This window comes from Branchiostoma lanceolatum, chromosome 16 (genome assembly GCF_035083965.1).
Source record: "Branchiostoma lanceolatum isolate klBraLanc5 chromosome 16, klBraLanc5.hap2, whole genome shotgun sequence".
NCBI classification, from domain to species: domain Eukaryota; kingdom Metazoa; phylum Chordata; class Leptocardii; order Amphioxiformes; family Branchiostomatidae; genus Branchiostoma; species Branchiostoma lanceolatum.
Window position 1 is genome coordinate 1,087,347 of NC_089737.1, and position 17,191 is coordinate 1,104,537.

Genomic DNA, 17,191 nt, shown 5'->3' on the forward strand with positions numbered 1-17,191 from the left:
CGACGTCAGTTTTTAATGGTAAGTTGCGGGAAATCACGGTAAATCGGCCTGTTTTGCAGCGATGAAATCCAAGATGGCGCCAGTGGTCATAGGTCATTGGGATAGTCTACTGCAATGTGGGTGGAACTATTGCGTGTGGTGTGATTTTACTCTACATTCAATAGTACAAAAGTTTAAACTTATTTCGTCAAAAACATTCTTTACATAAAGAAAATATACACATAAAGAAAGCTTGACTTGATAACATTTTGTTTTGAAGATAATACGTGGATGCTCACCCATGCCTCTAGTGAAGTATCCTAACTAAATAAACAATGCGTTTCTACATGTACAGGCACGCTAGAGGCTATATTTCTGTATTTCTCTGCAAATTTCTGGCGTTTGGGCGGGTTTGGGAGTTTAAAACTCACACCAGGAGAAAAACTTAACCATACACGATCTTTTCATGGGTAACAATGCCATAATGATCCGGTAATTTTTCTGCGGCGTGCCGATTTTGTGAAAGAAGGTTGCCGCTTGTGGCGACCATGTGCCCGGTAAGAATTTTCGCCAACACTCGCCAGTAAACTTACTTTCTGACCTACTCACGGTGTAAACAGATGCAGTTGGTGTTGTTTACATGAAAATTGTATTTTAAAACGTCAGTAGGGTGTCGGATACTCAACCCAAAACATCGATCCTTTGTTTTTAACGTTAGCGTTGTAGCGAAATGACCCATTGTTATGCGGTATCGACTCCATTCACAAGTTTTTACAGACAATGCCGATGGTAAAAGTGACGCCGCTCGCCACAAAAATAAGCGAATTTTCATGAATTTTTGCAAAATAATCCAGGAAAATAGGGAAGAAATATCGTAAATGTGGAATCCGAAAGCGGTATAATGGAGACGAGCTTTGCTGTTAAACGATTAAGTGCATCTTGTTTAGCATTCTTGTTAATAAATTATGACGTTGAAATCGGTGCCTCTGTCTTGACTAATGTCAATCTCTATTTGTAAGAAGACCACGTGTCCAAGACGCCCGAATTCTATCGGTCCCCTGGGTGGTCTTCTTAGACACGTTTGACTGTACTAGACTAGTGTACTATCTATTGTTGTTACACTGTGTACCAAAGACAGAGACAATCTGAAGAATATTTCATTCTTTTCTTCCCACCTGCCACTGATAAAGTACAAGTGGTCCCTGTAAATGTACTAGACTAGTGTCACTCAGTGACTCACTATGTACTGTTTATTTTCAGAAAAAGATTATGTTCTTAAAATGACTTTTGAACTTCCCAGTTCCCACTTGCCACTTGTTACATGATAAGGCACTGCAGCAAGTGGTCTACCTGTAAATGTGCAGTGGACGTTGCACTACTATCCATAAGATATAATGTAATACATCTGTTGTTGTCTAATAAAAAAAACAAGATAAGTTTGAATCTGAGTTGATTATTTCAATGGACAATAAGCTTACACAGCAATACTGTACTCTGACTGAGCTTTACAGTTGTTGTAATACATAATTTCTGAAAATAGGGTTGGGACAGTCCATCCTCACTTCGGGACAGTTGAAATTTATTTTTGGGACAATGCTGGGACAGTAGGGAAAAAAGTTAATTTTGAGGCCTGTGTGAAATTCTGACGGGCAACCTAGCTTTCTACCTAGGTTGCAAACCGTGCAACCTGGCTCAAAAAAGTATTTCACACCCTGTAGATCGAGAATTTTTTTGGTTGAAATTTGTGCTGGAAAAGGACGAAAACAAATACTGTCAGAAAATCAAAATGGCCAATGTACATGTAAATAAGATGCTGACCTCTAGCCATTTTCACGATGCCTCCAGTGGTCATAAGGCTGGTAAATGATTCAAGCACCATGTTTCAGTCACTAATTTACTTGTAGGGGAAAACTTAAGTAATTTTTTAATTGTTGCTACTTCATCTTTTTTTAAAGTTGTACATATTGTTTTAATACTATCAAAACCTCCTTGATACTATACAGTGTTCTCGCCAGGCCTTTTGAGCATAGCGGGCCGCTACGCTGTGGGCCGACAAACCGACGCTGTAAATCACCCGCTATGCTGTTTTTCACCCAGGGTAGAGGCGAAAAAAGACAAAAATACCGTAGTAAAAATGCAAAGTCACGTCCCTGGTCACGTTCCAAGCACACGTTTCGCAGGAAGCCATCCAGCTATCAACTCAAAGGGAGGTGCCAATTACTAAATTAGCACCCCGCTCTACCGCTCCGATCTTGTCTCACCGCCCCTCCCACCCAGGAACATCCCTTTGCGGCTCGTGTGCCGCTGGCAGCATCGCGCGAAAACGTAAACAATAGCCGAGTATATCTCTGCGGGGTGGGTCCTGGACTATTAGAACAGCCGTAAATGTATCAGATTCCAGGGGAAATCTCCTTATTTGAAAGCCGACAGTCCGCAGTTGACCCAAACAGAGGCTATTTATTATCAATGTAAAAGATTCCTTTCTTTGTCAGCGCGGGAATAGAATTGATTCTTTATTGTATTTCTGACAAATTTCTAGAGGGAGGTTACGTCATTTTCCCACCCAGAATATTTGCGGCCCCGCCCACAAACCGCACCGAAGGGACCTTCTGACGGCAACGATTGTGGCCCTTCGGCTTCGGACAAGCCGGGCACAGCCAAAAAATGGAAAACTGGTATCGACTATTGATATTAATATTTGTTGAGTAGCTAGATGAACTATTGATATTGTTGAGATGGGTGAATGTGTTGTTTGAGTTTTCGATCTCCGATCTTTAGATCTCCGTGAGTTTTCAGTTGTTTTTCACCTGAAGTACTGTATGTCAAGGTCCTGTGGAGAAGTTGACTGACTGCCACGATTATCATAAATATGAACCTCAAAACGGAAAGAGAAGCCTTCTATTAAGTTCTAAATAGCCTAAAATGCAAGAGCTTCCGGGGGGGCTTTGCCTCCCTGGGTCCTCCCCAACGGGGCTCTGCCCCTGTACCCCGTTTGGGGCTTTCGGCAGTCCCCGAACCCCTGCCCCGATGCTGTGAAAAAAACCTGGCGAGAACACTGCTATAACGTTACTGTTTTGTGTTTACTACTGATCTTTTGTGTTTACTACTGACTCTATACAAATCGCAATCTCCGATGACGCAAATTCGGTGAAAATGCATTAAAAACAATGTTGTTTGATCATCAGGCGAAAAAACTGCATCGGCGTTGGCGTAGACTAATACAAACAAGCCTTCGATGGCGAACCAACTTCACCAGGCCCAAAAATACTACAACTCACAGGCTTTTCGGGAGATACAAAAAATCTATGCACAGCTAAAACGATCACCAAGCAATAGGGGCCAGAAATCAGAGTGACGACCACGCACTTCTGGCAGATTACCGGGTCATGACCCCATCCCTGGTCAGATTTGAACTCCGACCCGGAACCTTGAGTTGGCGGCCGTAACAAGATTTTACTATTCAAAAACACGGCCGAAATATCCTTGACAGCAGAGCTAAAACTTTCACTTTTCTGCGTGCTAACCAGTCGATCGGCACTGAACTGCTGTCCTATTGAAGCCATGTTCCTTCGGGCCCTTGGCGATTTTTTCGTACACCTCCTGGTTCCGATGAATGCCATCAAGTTTCCTCTGGACCTCCTGATCCCCCAGATATCAGGGCTCTCATTTCCTCATTAGACCTTGGGGGTCATAGCAAGATGTTACGATTCAAAAACGCGGCTGAAAATCAGATTGACAGCTAAAAACTTTCCCACGCTAAAGCACAGGTGACACCAAGAACTATTACCTCACACACCCCGATGTACGACGAGCGAATGTCGGACGACTCGGCCCATCACCAACTTGGCCCAGTCAACTCGGCCCATTTCCCTAGAGTCAACTCGGCCCATCTCCCCAGTCAACTCGGCCCAAAAACCTCAAAGTCTGAACAGTTTGAAGTTCTCTGACAAAAAGACGTGGTCTGTATTAAATCAAGTTGATTGCCTATAAACGCCGGTGGTATGGGTCTCCAAAAACCTCAGATTAAGTCAACAGTTCGAAGTTTTCTGCCAAAAAAACAGGGTCTCTATGAAAATTATGTTGATTGCCCATTAAAAGCACCGGCAGTATGGAGCTCCAAAAACCTCAACAAGTCGAAGTTGTCTGACAATTACGCAAGGAGACATTGTTACTACAAATGTACATGTATGTTACTACCCGAGACACGGCGGGTAAACATTAAAAATTGCAGTCATGAGGTTGTGGCTTAGAAGGTCAGTGTTCTTTTGTTTCATTTTGTGGAAATTTGGCGATGGGCCGTGTTGACCTTGGCAATGGGCCGAGTTGACCACCGCGATGGGCCGAGTTGACCAGATTTGCGATGGGCCGAGTTGGAAATGGGCCAAGTTGTCCTGATACCATGTACGACATCATAAACATTAATGTGAATCGGTTCCATAGCGCTTTTGCATTCATGATGACAATTCCGCAAAACCGTTTTATTCTGAACCGTAACTTGTAGACTACCTCGCGAGGAGGTTCAGAATAAAATGGAACGAAACCGTTACGGAGCGTTCATGTTCACAAGCAAAACAGTTCACTTTGCTGAAAGCCTGAAACGATTCGAACCGTTTTACTTTTTTAATCATGAATGGGGCCTAAGACAACTTTAGGGGGGGGGGACGAGTACAAAAATAGTCTTCAAATCAGTGAAAAGAACCCTGTATCAAAAAATTAACTGGAATAAATGATTTCTTCAGGCTTCATACCTCAAGACAGAATGGTGACGTACCCTTATCAATTAAAATAAGCCAGCCAGCGCCTAGAAGTCTCTTGAGTTCTGTCTTGTTCTCGTTACTTACAAATCATAATTTGCTCATAGGGAACTGATCTACCGTGGCTTAGGTGTAAAGAACTGACGGAAATACTTTTTCACGTACAGCGTTTTGTACAAGAAGAAGTCTACAAAGTATGTTTGAGTGGAAGACCTCTTCTTCGTACCGTTTTCTTCAAGGGAGATTTCTATTTGAAGTTCCAATCAAGTCAGTAAATTTACTTTAGTTTTGTCTCTGTTTTATCAAATTAAATGAAAATATGAATACATTTACGTCGGTTACCTCAAGTTAATCAGTCTTTTATATTCATATAAATAAACCAGAACTTGCGTGGTTGATGTGTTTGAACATAATTATTTTTTCAACCATGAGTCAACCACCAAGTCCTGCTTATTTTCATACCTTCGCACAGTCGATGTTCATGGCCTCCAAAGTCCTCTGGATTCTACAGATGGGCGAGTTGACGTCCTTTGGTCTCGGCCACACCCGCACAGGGATCCGGGAACGCTTCTTTGCTGGACCTGGGGCTGCAGAAGCCATTTTAGCGTCTGAACCTCACACAGAGGGAGGGAAGAGGCAACAGTCTACCCCTCACAAGGGGAGGGTGGGAATTTGTAAAATCCCCAAAAAATGGCGTCTCTGTACGGCCGCAAACGTCCGAGAACTAGCGAGAAACTGTGTCCTGTAGAATATATTCTCTCCCTCTTGACAAGAAGTGCCACAAACGATGAAATATTGTGCATAAAGAAGCTCTCTGGTTATTGTTCTGTCCGCTAGGACGAAGAGTTTTGTACAAACTACACCAAGTGCTGAAACTAGCTTCGCCTCCTACTGACCTCAATAATTCCTTCGTCAAACAGGATCTGAGATGCAAATTTTGGTTTGAAGTTCGTCTCCTTTCCCCAGTCTGACCAATCAGAGGGGATGTTTAAAAAATCAGACCAATCAGAGACGAGATATGATGACGTACAGTAAATGGACCAATCAGAGATAGGGTATAAAGACGCCACGAGCCCGTGTGGTCTCACGAGAGCCGTCACACACTTCCCAAGATGCATCAGCAGAGTGCCGCAAACTCGCTTTTACGACAATTCTTCTTAGCGCGCGCGAACCAACAGAAAAGGTTGTGGCTACTATCTACGAAGCAGAAACACTGTCACAAAAATCGTATATATGTTTTTAAAAAGGGACATGTTTTTTTATAAGGGGGCAAATTAAATCCACATATGTTTTGAAAATAGGGCCGTTTTTTTAAAGGGGGCAAATTAAATCCACATATGTTTTGAAAATGGCACATGTTTTAAAAAAGGGGGCAAATTAAATCCACATATGTTTTGAAAATGGCACATGTTTTTAAAAAGGGGGCATATTAAATCCTCATATGTTTTGAAAATAGGACATGGTTTTTCTTATGGGTCATATCTTTTAAAACAATATGCATCTTAAAAATAACCAAAATGAGAATATGAGACGAAAAAAAAACATACACCATTTTCATTTTGTACCGTGTATAAGTTTATTCCCCAAATCCAGGAAACCCACCGGTTTGCAAAGTGGTGCTTTCAAAATGGTCTATCGTTTCCGATTTACCCCCCATTTTGATAGTGGTGCTTTCCAGTTACGCCGATTTCAAACTGGTCGATTTCAAAGTGGTCGATTTCAAAGTGGTCGATTTCAAACTGGTCGATTTCAAACTCCAAACGGAAATGACGTAAGTCGGAAATGACGTAAGTCGACGCTCATCGCCAGAGAAGCCACCAAGTATCGGTGATCGCTGTTTACGTCCTTGTTTTCACCGTCTTGTACGCGTTTTCTGATCAGCTACGTGTCCCCAGGATATACCAGGTTTGTGTTGACTTTTTCACGTTGTAATAATTTTAGAGTTGCATGTTTAATCGGTACTTTATAGAATGTAAATCGTAATGCAGCCGTATCGTTTGGAAGATTACAAAACTACGCAAATTGTTTCGGACTTTCCTTAATCATTGATCGATTCGGTGATTACAAGGGATGCTTGGGCTCGACTGTGACGAAATTCAGACTATATAAAGTCTTGTTTGTTTCATAAATATGATTAAATTCGACTGGAAATGCGTGTTTTGTAATGACGCCAGATGGGGGAGGGGGGCATGAACTCGTACGAATACATGTTCACCACGCGTATACACCACCATTTGTTACTAGTAATAATGTTTTATCTGTGTGCATGTGCTTACATAATGGACACATCTAGACCTTCTGGTGAAACGGTGTTGCTTTCCAGGATAGTTGGCCATTCTTACGGGAAACTTCAAACATATACAAAGAAGAATGGTAGAAAGGTTGAGCCTCGTATGTGTATGCCTTGTTGCTGTGATTTATTATGTTATAATATTTGTGTGTATGATCTAAGGATAACAGTATGGCTATTTCTTGAGAGAAAAGAATTGTGTAATGAACGTGGCAAACATGAACACATGCTACATAATTTGATCCCAGTTTGCACATGAAAACATTTCGATTTAGTTACATTTTATTTATTCATCAGCTTTCACTGTTGCTCGTCAATATATGTGTATATTTTTTTTTGTTCTTTGCTAGTTTTATGGACGCCAGCAATAAAGTGGCTGGGCCATATCTGCGAGTCAAGGACTGGAGTCAGATGCCACTAAGAACTGTTGACTCGGAGCGAAATTCTACAAGTCTGTGGAGCAGCTTCAACCTTCCATGGACATGTTAACTGTTTTTGTGTAACTGAAGACATTCAAATTTTTCAATGCAATTTCAGTAGGTGTATACATGATAGTGAACACTGTAACTAGTATAAGTATAAAGGTATGTACCATACGTTTGGTGTTCGGAACTTCCCCCTCCAACCCCTGCGTTTTGACTTCAGTAGTTCTTTCTAGGATGTGTTGACTACTGTATTTTGACAAGATAACACAAATATGTTTCCTTCAATTTTAGCCTCACATCATTGCCTTGTCTAAGATTCAACTTTAGGCATGTAAGAAACCACGGTTTTCTTATATAAGTAAGGTTTTTATTGCACAAGAAAAATACTATTAGTGTTGTAGCCTTTTGCGTAGAATATGTTAACTATTATAGTGTAATTATTATTAAAAATCCATTTCCTGCAACTTCATGCCTCAGTCCGACTGATATGAGACACATGGGAAATCCCCCAAGTTCTTCTTACATATTGATGATAACTTTTACTCTACTAGTACATTGCATTGCACAGTACATTGAAGGTACAGCAGCATTCTTCACAAAGCACAATCTTCATCTTCAATGGGAATGGAAAATACACTCCAAGTCCAAGGTCTATTCATATACTACAATGATGGATCTACATGTACAGTCTGTCACAAACTGAAAGTGACAAAAGCGTACATGTATATTGAAACACAAAGTGGTGAATTTTTGAATAAGAATAAGTATAATAAGACATCTGACAAAGGATGAATATTGAACAATCTACAAAATGTACAATCTGCATGTGATTTTTTTTTCGTCAATTAGGACATACAGACCATGCTTGTCCGTACAGTAAAAATACATGAGAACCTCTACACAACATCCCACTACATGTATTAGTACATAATTAGATCAAGTTCATAGAACACACACAGAGATCACACCTTTATCATTTACTCATGATTCATTCAATATCACTGGTCGGAATAAGTATGATACAGGCAACAAAGGACATTCTAGGCTACACCATCATGCTCATATTTTCTAAACAATGACATCATCTGCATAGATACAACTAGATTGAAGAATCATAGCTTCTTATAAAGAGACTGAGTGTTGTGAAACATTACATGAAATGGATCAATTTTCATTTACATGTACTAGCTATTCATTCAATTCATTTACCCTGAGGAATCCAACACTTACAAAATATTCTACAATCATTTGCAAATACAAAAATTTTGTTCACATCAAACTTAATTATCTACAATATTATAAAGCACCAGGTATATCAGGTACGCATATTAAATAAGAACACATACTTCGATGTGCTTACAGATACTTGTATCCAGCAGGGATGAAAATAAACATGTTTTCATTGCTTCAGAAAGCACTAAACTGTCAATGTGTGTTGTTTCAAATACATTATAATTTATATACATATCCTTGGTTCAACCGTTGGTTGAAAGACTTTGACACATGCATGTGCATATGCATGACATTCATCCTTGTGTAGACAGCATGATGCATCAACAGCTACATTGTATGGTCATAGCACTCATAGGTGCTGTGTATATGCAGCAAGGGCTGGGAAAATCCCTACAGTGCCGATCCTCTGGAGCATACTATGAGTAAGAAACAAGGAAAATGCGTTCAAATGGACATAACAACAATTCCCAGTGGCAACAAGGTAAGTTATTCAAAATGTCTAAAAAACTATGAATAATACGTGGTACATTTACACGCTATGCATATTTTTACAAACCTGAGAAAAACATGCCAGCCAGCAAGGACAAGTAATTTTAATCTTCGTCTGGAATCTGGATAGATATTCCTTTCAAACTAATGCACGATCATACAAATTTATACTCGCTAAGGTCTCTTAACAAACAGAATAAGAAACACAAATTTATTTTTGTGGCTTCCTGGGTTCGTATCAGACTACAAAAATCGTGTCCGAACTTGCACATGGTTGCGCCGGCCGTTCGCCCCCCTCCCCATTCCCCTCACTGACTACGGAGCAAAACTATCGCAAGTTTGTACATTTTAACAATTCATATCAACGAAAATTGAACCACATATCATATCATTGATCGTCTCAAGTTGTTAGAACGTAAAGTGAAGAGTTCCTCGATAGCTAGCTCGGCACGCAATTTGCGTAGTTTTGTAATCTTCCAAACGATACGGCTGCATTACGATTTACATTCTATAAAGTACCGATTAAACATGCAACTCTAAAATTATTACAACGTGAAAAAGTCAACACAAACCTGGTATATCCTGGGGACACGTAGCTGATCAGAAAACGCGTACAAGACGGTGAAAACAAGGACGTAAACAGCGATCACCGATACTTGGTGGCTTCTCTGGCGATGAGCGTCGACTTACGTCATTTCCGACTTACGTCATTTCCGTTTGGAGTTTGAAATCGACCAGTTTGAAATCGACCACTTTGAAATCGACCACTTTGAAATCGACCACTTTGAAATCGACCAGTTTGAAATCGGCGTAACTGGAAAGCACCACTATCAAAATGGGGGGTAAATCGGAAACGATAGACCATTTTGAAAGCACCACTTTGCAAACCGGTGGGTTTCCTGGATTGGGGAATAAACTTATACACGGTACAAAATGAAAATGGTGTATGTTTTTTTTTCGTCTCATATTCTCATTTTGGTTATTTTTAAGATGCATATTGTTTTAAAAGATATGACCCACAAGAAAAACCATGTCCTATTTTCAAAACATATGTGGATTTAATTTGCCCCCTTTTTAAAAGCATGTGCCATTTTCAAAACATATGTGGATTTAATTTGCCCCCTTTAAAAAAACGGCCCTATTTTCAAAACATATGTGGATTTAATTTGCCCCCTTATAAAAAAACATGTCCCTTTTTAAAAACATATATACGATTTTTGTGACAGTGTTTCTGCTTCGTACTATCCCGTGTTGCTTTGCGGCGAAGAAGAGGGTAAGATGATACAACCCCTCATTCCGTCGGTTTGCTTGACCAAAGTCGGAAGGCCACCATGGCTCCTATCGTACTACGTCCCAACGCCACACATGTGCACAACAGCGTCGTGCCGCTCATCTCCAAGGTCAGCGACCGGGCCGTGCCCACCCCACCGGACGAGTTTTTGGCTCGTTTCGAGACGGAGGTGCCCTTAAGGCAACACGACGCCGATGACATCCTCGAGAGGATCGGTACGCTGACCGGCGAGCCGCCGGAGGCCCTGCTGAGGATGGCCCTCCTCGACCTGAAAGACAAGGAGTCAGCGGTTCGTTTGGCCCATTTTACCATCGTGGCAGCCAACGAAATCCTGGTTGGCCAGGAAATCAGTGCCGAGAAGGCGGCAGGAGACGCAGCGGTGGCAGCCGTCAAACGACTGTCCCCTACCGAGCCCGGCACCCCCAACGGCAAGGACAAGCAACCACCGCCGACGAGCAAGCCCGACAGCGCCCAGCCCGACAGCGCCCAGTCGGGGCCCTCGGGCGAGAGCCCGAAACCGAAGAAAAGGAAGCGCCGCGTTGAAAGTTCGGACTCAAGCGGCTCTGAGGACGAAGACTTGGAGGTTAGTACACGCTCTCGCTCAGTAGGTTACGGTCCACCTCTCTACGATTTTAGTGCACGTGGCACCTAGCCCGGGAAATCCCGCCGGTGTCCTAGCATTGTTTTCCAAAGTAGGGCACGTGGCACTTGACCCGGGGAATCCGGCAGGTGCGTTTTAACATTGTGTTTTGATGGTCACGCACATGGCTTTTTACCCGAGGAATCGGGCAGGTATGTTAGCATTGTATTTCAAAAAGTAACGCGCGCGGTGCCTGACCCGGGAAATTCCACAGACATGGTAGCCTGGTTTTTCCAACGGCAACGCACGGGGCAAGCTAGCCCGGAAAATCTCGCGGACATTAATGGTAATACATGTAGCATTATTTACAAAATAGACTTCCACAGGTAAAATTTGTATGGTGCTTCAAACAGTAACACACGTGGTACCTGGCTCGGGGACTCCCACAGGTAGATTTGTATTGTGCTTCAAACAGTAACACACGTGGTACCTGGCTCGGGGACTCCCACAGGTAGATTTGTATTGTGCTTCAAACAGTAACACGCATGGTACCTGGCTCGGGGACTCCCACGGGTAGATTTGTATTGGGCTTCAAACAGTAACACGCGTGGTACCTGGCTCGGGGACTCCCACAGGTAGATTTGTATTGGGCTTCAAACAGTAACACGCATGGTACCTGGCTCGGGGACTCCCACAGGTAGATTTGTATTGTGCTTCAAACAGTAACACACGTGGTACCTGGCTCGGGGACTCCCACAGGTAGATTTGTATTGTGCTTCAAACGGTAACCCACGCGGTACCTGGCTCGGGGACTCCCACAGGTAGATTTGTATTGTACCTCAAACAGCGACACGCGTGGTACCTGGCTCGGGGACTCCCACAGGCAGATTTGTATTGTGCTTCAAACAGTAACACACGGGGTACCTGGCTCGGGGACTCCCACAGGTAGATTTGTATTGTGCTTCAAACGGCAACACAAGTGGTACCTGGCTCGGGGACTCCCACAGGTAGATTTGTATTGTACCTCAAACAGTAACACAGGTGGTACCTGGCTCGGGGACTCCCACAGGTAGATTTGTATTGTGCCTCAAACAGTAACACAAGTGGTACCTGGCTCGGGGACTCCCACAGGTAGATTTGTATTGTGCTTCAAACAGTAACACACGGGGTACCTGGCTCGGGGACTCCCACAGGTAGATTCGTATTGTTCTCCAAATAGTAACACACGGGGTACCTGGCTCGGGGACTCCCACAGGTAGATTTGTATTGTGCTTCAAACAGTAACACACGTGGTACCTGGCTCGGGGACTCCCACAGGAAGTTTCAAGAGAAAGGTAGCTTTTTTCTGTTCATCCGTGAATGTGTAAAAGTAGGGGTATATCGTGGTAACTTAGTTGATAACCGCTCCCCCCCCCCTTCCATCAAATTTCGTGGTGTTGCCCGACGGGCGTGGCGTCGCCCGATGGTCACCAAAAACAGACATCAGCTGTAGACCTCCCCGAAAGCCCCCATGTTTTCTTGCCTCTTGCTGGTTTCTGTGCCAATCTGAGTACAAAATCAGACAGAGACAACGGTCTCCAAAAATACATCCTCTGAGAGAGGGGCCCCCGGCTCGGCCTGGCGGCCCCCATTTTTCACAAAAATGATTTCACCAGATGTCCCACCCCGGGACATTTCCCCACAACCCTCCCATTGATAACACCCCGACCCTTATCAGTAGCCACATCTTGGAATGTGGTGGGTCTCCTTTGAGGGAGATAGTGTGACGGATGGACCCGTCAGACGGATGGAGTCTGACATACCCACAGTTGATCGACTCCAGGCAGGAGTTCAGTGAAGCACGTGCTGACAGGTTATCTTTTCCCCTGTTGTTTTTAGAGTGACCCCGTCCACAAGGAACGCCAAAGGCTCAAGGACATATGCAAGGAGTCAGACATCCACCTGCACCCGATGAGGCTGGAGCGTGCGCTGGCCAGCCTGATCAGAAAGGCCAAGAAGGCCGGAAACAAACGCATAGAAACATGGAAGCTGGCCAGGGAGTTGTTCGTAGAGAACGCCACAATCCCAGGAGTTGGGACCGCAGTATGGAAAATAATCCAAACAAAGGAGGAGCGTCGCCTGGCGGAGGAAAAGGAGAAGGCGACTACAGCCTTGAGGGGCCGGCAAGGCACGGCCAGGCAGACCCCCAGGGGATCGGGAGCATCCAACTTCGGCACCTGGGCCCCCCAGTACGGACCGAGCGCGACACCACCGGCCCAGTACCCTGGGGGGCACGGGCGGGGCGAGTGGGCCCCTCGTCAGGGCGAGTGGGCCCCTAGTCGAAGCGACTGGGCCCCTGGTCGAGGCGGGTGGGCCCCTGGCCGAAGCGAGTGGACCCCATCCGGCCGGGGTGGCACACCGCAGAACATCAGCAAGGCCAAGTGCTTCAACTGCAATCAGCGCGGCCATCTGAGTTATGACTGCCATCTGCCCCGCAGGAACCGTTGAACTCTACCCCACGGTTTCCTCATATCATACAGTGCGGTTTTGTGTGTTTTTGGTTGTTGTACCGAAAGAAAGTATGATTATTAAACCATGACTGTTGTTGGCAAACCCTGTGTGTGACCCAGTCGATTAGAGGTAGCCATATACCACAAAGTAAAGATAGTTGACAATATATGACACACCACACCTACATCCCCACAATTGAACATGTTTATGACACGGAAGCATACAAAATGCACGGTCGTCAGATAAGGTACCTTGGCCGGGGGACCCACATGGCGACACAGTAGCCATGGCCCCCAACACTTAATCATCACACGTCTCCCTCGAGGCGGGGAACGTTGACGAGGGGAGGGGGGCCCTAGATAGCCACGACGCCACAGTGCCGACCAGATGTCGGGATAATCACAACGGCGCGAAAGCGAGTGACCTTTCCTAGCCCAGGCCTACCCGGCTAACTAGGGTATCTACAGGTGTTATTTTCCCCACGTAAAAATTCCCTGTCGTTTATCGCCCACAAAATCCGCAACGGGATAACAGGTTTGCCGGTATCGAACCGCTGAATTCGTTATAGCACATGGGTACCCACGCTATTCAGCGTCAGTCAAGGCCGGGAGCCCCCGGGCGGACGGTCACGCCACAAGGGGTGACAGGCGGGGCGTAAACGCAGGCTCTGCGATGACCTTGGAACACCACACGGATGTCCCTCAGTGGGGGGACGCACGGAAGGCACGGATAGGTTTAATAGGAGAATATTTTATTAAGATGATAACACCGATGATAGTGCACACCCCTACACAAAGAGCGGGAAATCTAATTCAGAAACTCATTCGTCTTCCGTGGTATGTTTACCCTTCAGGGCCTCGGGCCACTCCAGCAAGGCGACCCAGCAGTCAGCCCCGCCCCTTTCGATCCATCTCGCATCCGAGCCCGGCGCCCGGAAGACGTCACGTGGGTCACGTGGGAAGGAAAACATTGGCCTGATGACACGCCGTCACCGCCCACCCCCGCGGAAGACGTAATGGCTGACCACATCCACGCAGACCCGACAACTTTGCCCTTTAGGGACCCGACACGATTTGTGGCAGGTTCCCTCCACCATCACAAAGACATGTGGTCAAAATTAGCTAGCTTCTCAGACAAGGGAAAGGAAGTGCTTAATTGGATAGAAAACAAGGTTGACGCCCGGGATTTTCTCAGACCGTTTAACGGGTGTTTTAAGGGTAAAAACTACAATTCACCAGCACCCCCATCAATTATCCTCCCAAACGCGACAAGTTGCGCCGGGCACCAAGATTTCTTAACATCCCAGATTAAGGCGCGTCTGGAGGATGGCTCAATAAGGGTATGGGGCAAGGTAGGCCTCTGCAAGCCTCCTCACTTAGTCCTGCCACTCACGGTGGAACCAACAAAACCACGTATGTGTTGGGATGGGCGTTTCCTGAACCTATGGACTAAGGACTGCCCGTTTAGCCTAGACCCAATCACGGAAGCACCCAGAATGTTACGAAAGGGCGGTTACATGACGCACACAGACGAGAAAAGTGGCTATTCACACATCGGTCTGTCAGAGGACTGCCAGACATTATTCGGCTTCAAGTTCAATGGTTATTTCCTGGTTTATTGCACATTACCCTTTGGCTATAAAGTGTCTGGGTATATTTACCATACTACGGGGGCACTAGTGTCATCATACGCAAGACATCTAGGAATCCCAACGATGTTGTACATCGACGACAGGCTAAACGGGGAATCACCCCCACCACCCCGCCCAACTTTAACCCCTGACCCGTACATCCAAGCACAGAGGGCGAGCTACATCCTGTGCGATCTTTTAACGAGAGCAGGATATTTCCTTAGCCTAGAAAAATGTATTATCGTTCCGGTACAGAAATTGGTGCATCTGGGTACAGGAATTGACACAATAGAAGCAACCTTCTTCTTCCCTGAAGACAAGAAAGGGAAGTTCATATGCCTCAGGGAGAAGATCCTCTCCGATATATCAGTGACTATCCAAACACTGCAGAAGTTTGTCGGGAAGTGTGTCTCCATGTCGTTAGTGGTCCCAGGGGCTAAAATCTACACCCGGCAATGCAATAAACTGATCAGCACGATGATAAAACAAGGCAGGTCGCGCACGAAACTGCCCGACGGGGCACGCGCGGAAATCGAACACTGGCGTTTTGTCGATAACGACATGAAACCCAAAGCATGGCGCGAGGAAAGACACACATCAATCACCATCTCATCTGACGCCTCAGGTTACGGCTGGGGAGCAGTTCTCCACACCCCGCAGGGTCCACAGGCCAGCGTCAGCTTGAGAGATTATTTCCAAGAGCAGGACTACAGGAAAGATATCAATTGCAAGGAGGCGAAGGCGGTCGCCTTCACCCTTCAAGCCGCGAAAGACTGGATAAGCAACACGCGAGTACTGATGAGGGTGGATAACAAAGCGGTAGTTGACGCATGGCAGGGGGAGGGGGCACGATCTCTGTCCCTCAACGAGGAAATAAGAGGTATATTCGAAAAGACAGTCGAGCTAAATATCGCCCTGTCCATGGTGCATATTAGCACGCACGACAACCAAGCGGATTACCCGTCGAGGCAATTATCTAAGATGGACTGTATGCTGGCCCCCCACATATGGGACCGCCTGCAGGCGGAGTTTGGCGGCAAGACGGGCCACACTATTGACCTCATGGCCTTAGATTCAAACGCACAAAGGGACCGCTCAGGCAACGCCCTAAGGCATTACACTCCTTACCCAACACCAGAGTCAGCGGGCGTAGATATGTTCCGTTTCGACCCATCGACATCTCCGAGAGGAGACAGAGAAAACGCATACGTATTTCCACCGATAGGCATGATCAGTACAGTGGTCAATTTTTTAATCCAACACAGCGCCAAGGTCACTATGGTGGTACCCAAACTGTCCCCACTCCCTATCTGGTGGCCAACCCTCTCGAGAGCAGCGACAACATCAATCAAGATTTCTGACGTCGGGTCAACATCAGCCCTTCTTTTCCCGACAAAAGCAGGTTTCCAAGCGGGGAAGACTTTCCACCACGAGCTGTGGGCATTCAGAATGTAAACCGAGTAAAAATCTTAGTCTTATGGGAGATAATGTAGTAGTGCATACGCGCTTCTAGCTGGAGCTAATATCTTCCCACTCTTATCCCTTTTTCCATCACAGCCTTTGCCAACAGTGGCCCGAAAATGGACCCCATCAGTGGCTTGCCCAAAGTGCCACCAACCAAATGACATCGGGTTCAGACACTGTCAGATGTGCGCCTATCAGCGGAGGCCTTTCCAGCCCCCGCAAAAGACGCTGAGCATAGACGAGCGGAGGATAAAAGAGCGCCTGAACGAGGTGCAGGCCATAGCAAAAAATACAGACTATGGGAAGAAGAAGGTAGCCCTGGAGCGGGAACTACTCGATTTCTTAGGGAATATCACACCACCAAAAGACCTCATCACGGCATCACCAGAGAACATATGTGAGTTCTTAGTGTGGAAGGATAAAGGGGGTAAAACGACAGTTCACAACACAAACTGCAAAAACTTTGGCGACAAAAAGAAATCGAGCTGCGGCTGCCCCCGTCGACTCGCAGCGGGAACGGTAGATTCACTTATAGGACAACTGCGGGCTATATTTAGCAACGAAGG

The 17,191-nt window shown here is 45.4% G+C and overlaps 2 protein-coding genes and 2 long non-coding RNA genes across 5 annotated transcripts in view; 2 read left to right on the forward strand and 2 right to left on the reverse strand.

Moving 5' to 3' along the window:
* LOC136422269 (mucin-17-like) overlaps positions 1-5,682 on the reverse strand; it is a 37,082-nt gene extending 31,400 nt beyond the window's left edge. Inside the window, exon 1 of one of the 2 annotated variants that reach the window (XR_010753587.1) lies at positions 5,196-5,682. Coding sequence is in view for 1 of the 2 variants with exons in the window: in XM_066409924.1 (XP_066266021.1) it covers positions 5,196-5,333 (138 nt within the window). In the remaining variant the exon portion in view is untranslated. The remainder of the gene's footprint in view (positions 1-5,195) is intronic. The other variant, XM_066409924.1, reaches the window with a different exon arrangement.
* A 499-nt stretch (positions 5,683-6,181) lies between these two features.
* On the forward strand, positions 6,182-7,912 carry LOC136421611 (uncharacterized). Its single transcript, XR_010753473.1, has 2 exons — positions 6,182-6,638; positions 7,374-7,912. It is a non-coding gene; the product is annotated as an uncharacterized lncRNA (long non-coding RNA).
* Positions 7,913-8,410: 498 nt separating this feature from the next.
* LOC136421613 (uncharacterized) lies at positions 8,411-10,406 on the reverse strand. The gene is made up of 2 exons (XR_010753474.1): positions 9,743-10,406; positions 8,411-9,097 (listed from the first exon to the last, which is right to left on the reverse strand). It is a non-coding gene; the product is annotated as an uncharacterized lncRNA (long non-coding RNA).
* Positions 10,407-10,445: 39 nt separating this feature from the next.
* On the forward strand, positions 10,446-13,633 carry LOC136421612 (uncharacterized). Its single transcript, XM_066409068.1, has 2 exons — positions 10,446-11,044; positions 12,920-13,633. The coding sequence occupies exons 1-2, from the start codon at positions 10,502-10,504 to the stop codon at positions 13,526-13,528; spliced, it is 1,152 nt and encodes a 383-aa protein (XP_066265165.1). The 5' UTR covers positions 10,446-10,501; the 3' UTR covers positions 13,529-13,633.
* Positions 13,634-17,191: the final 3,558 nt, after the last annotated feature.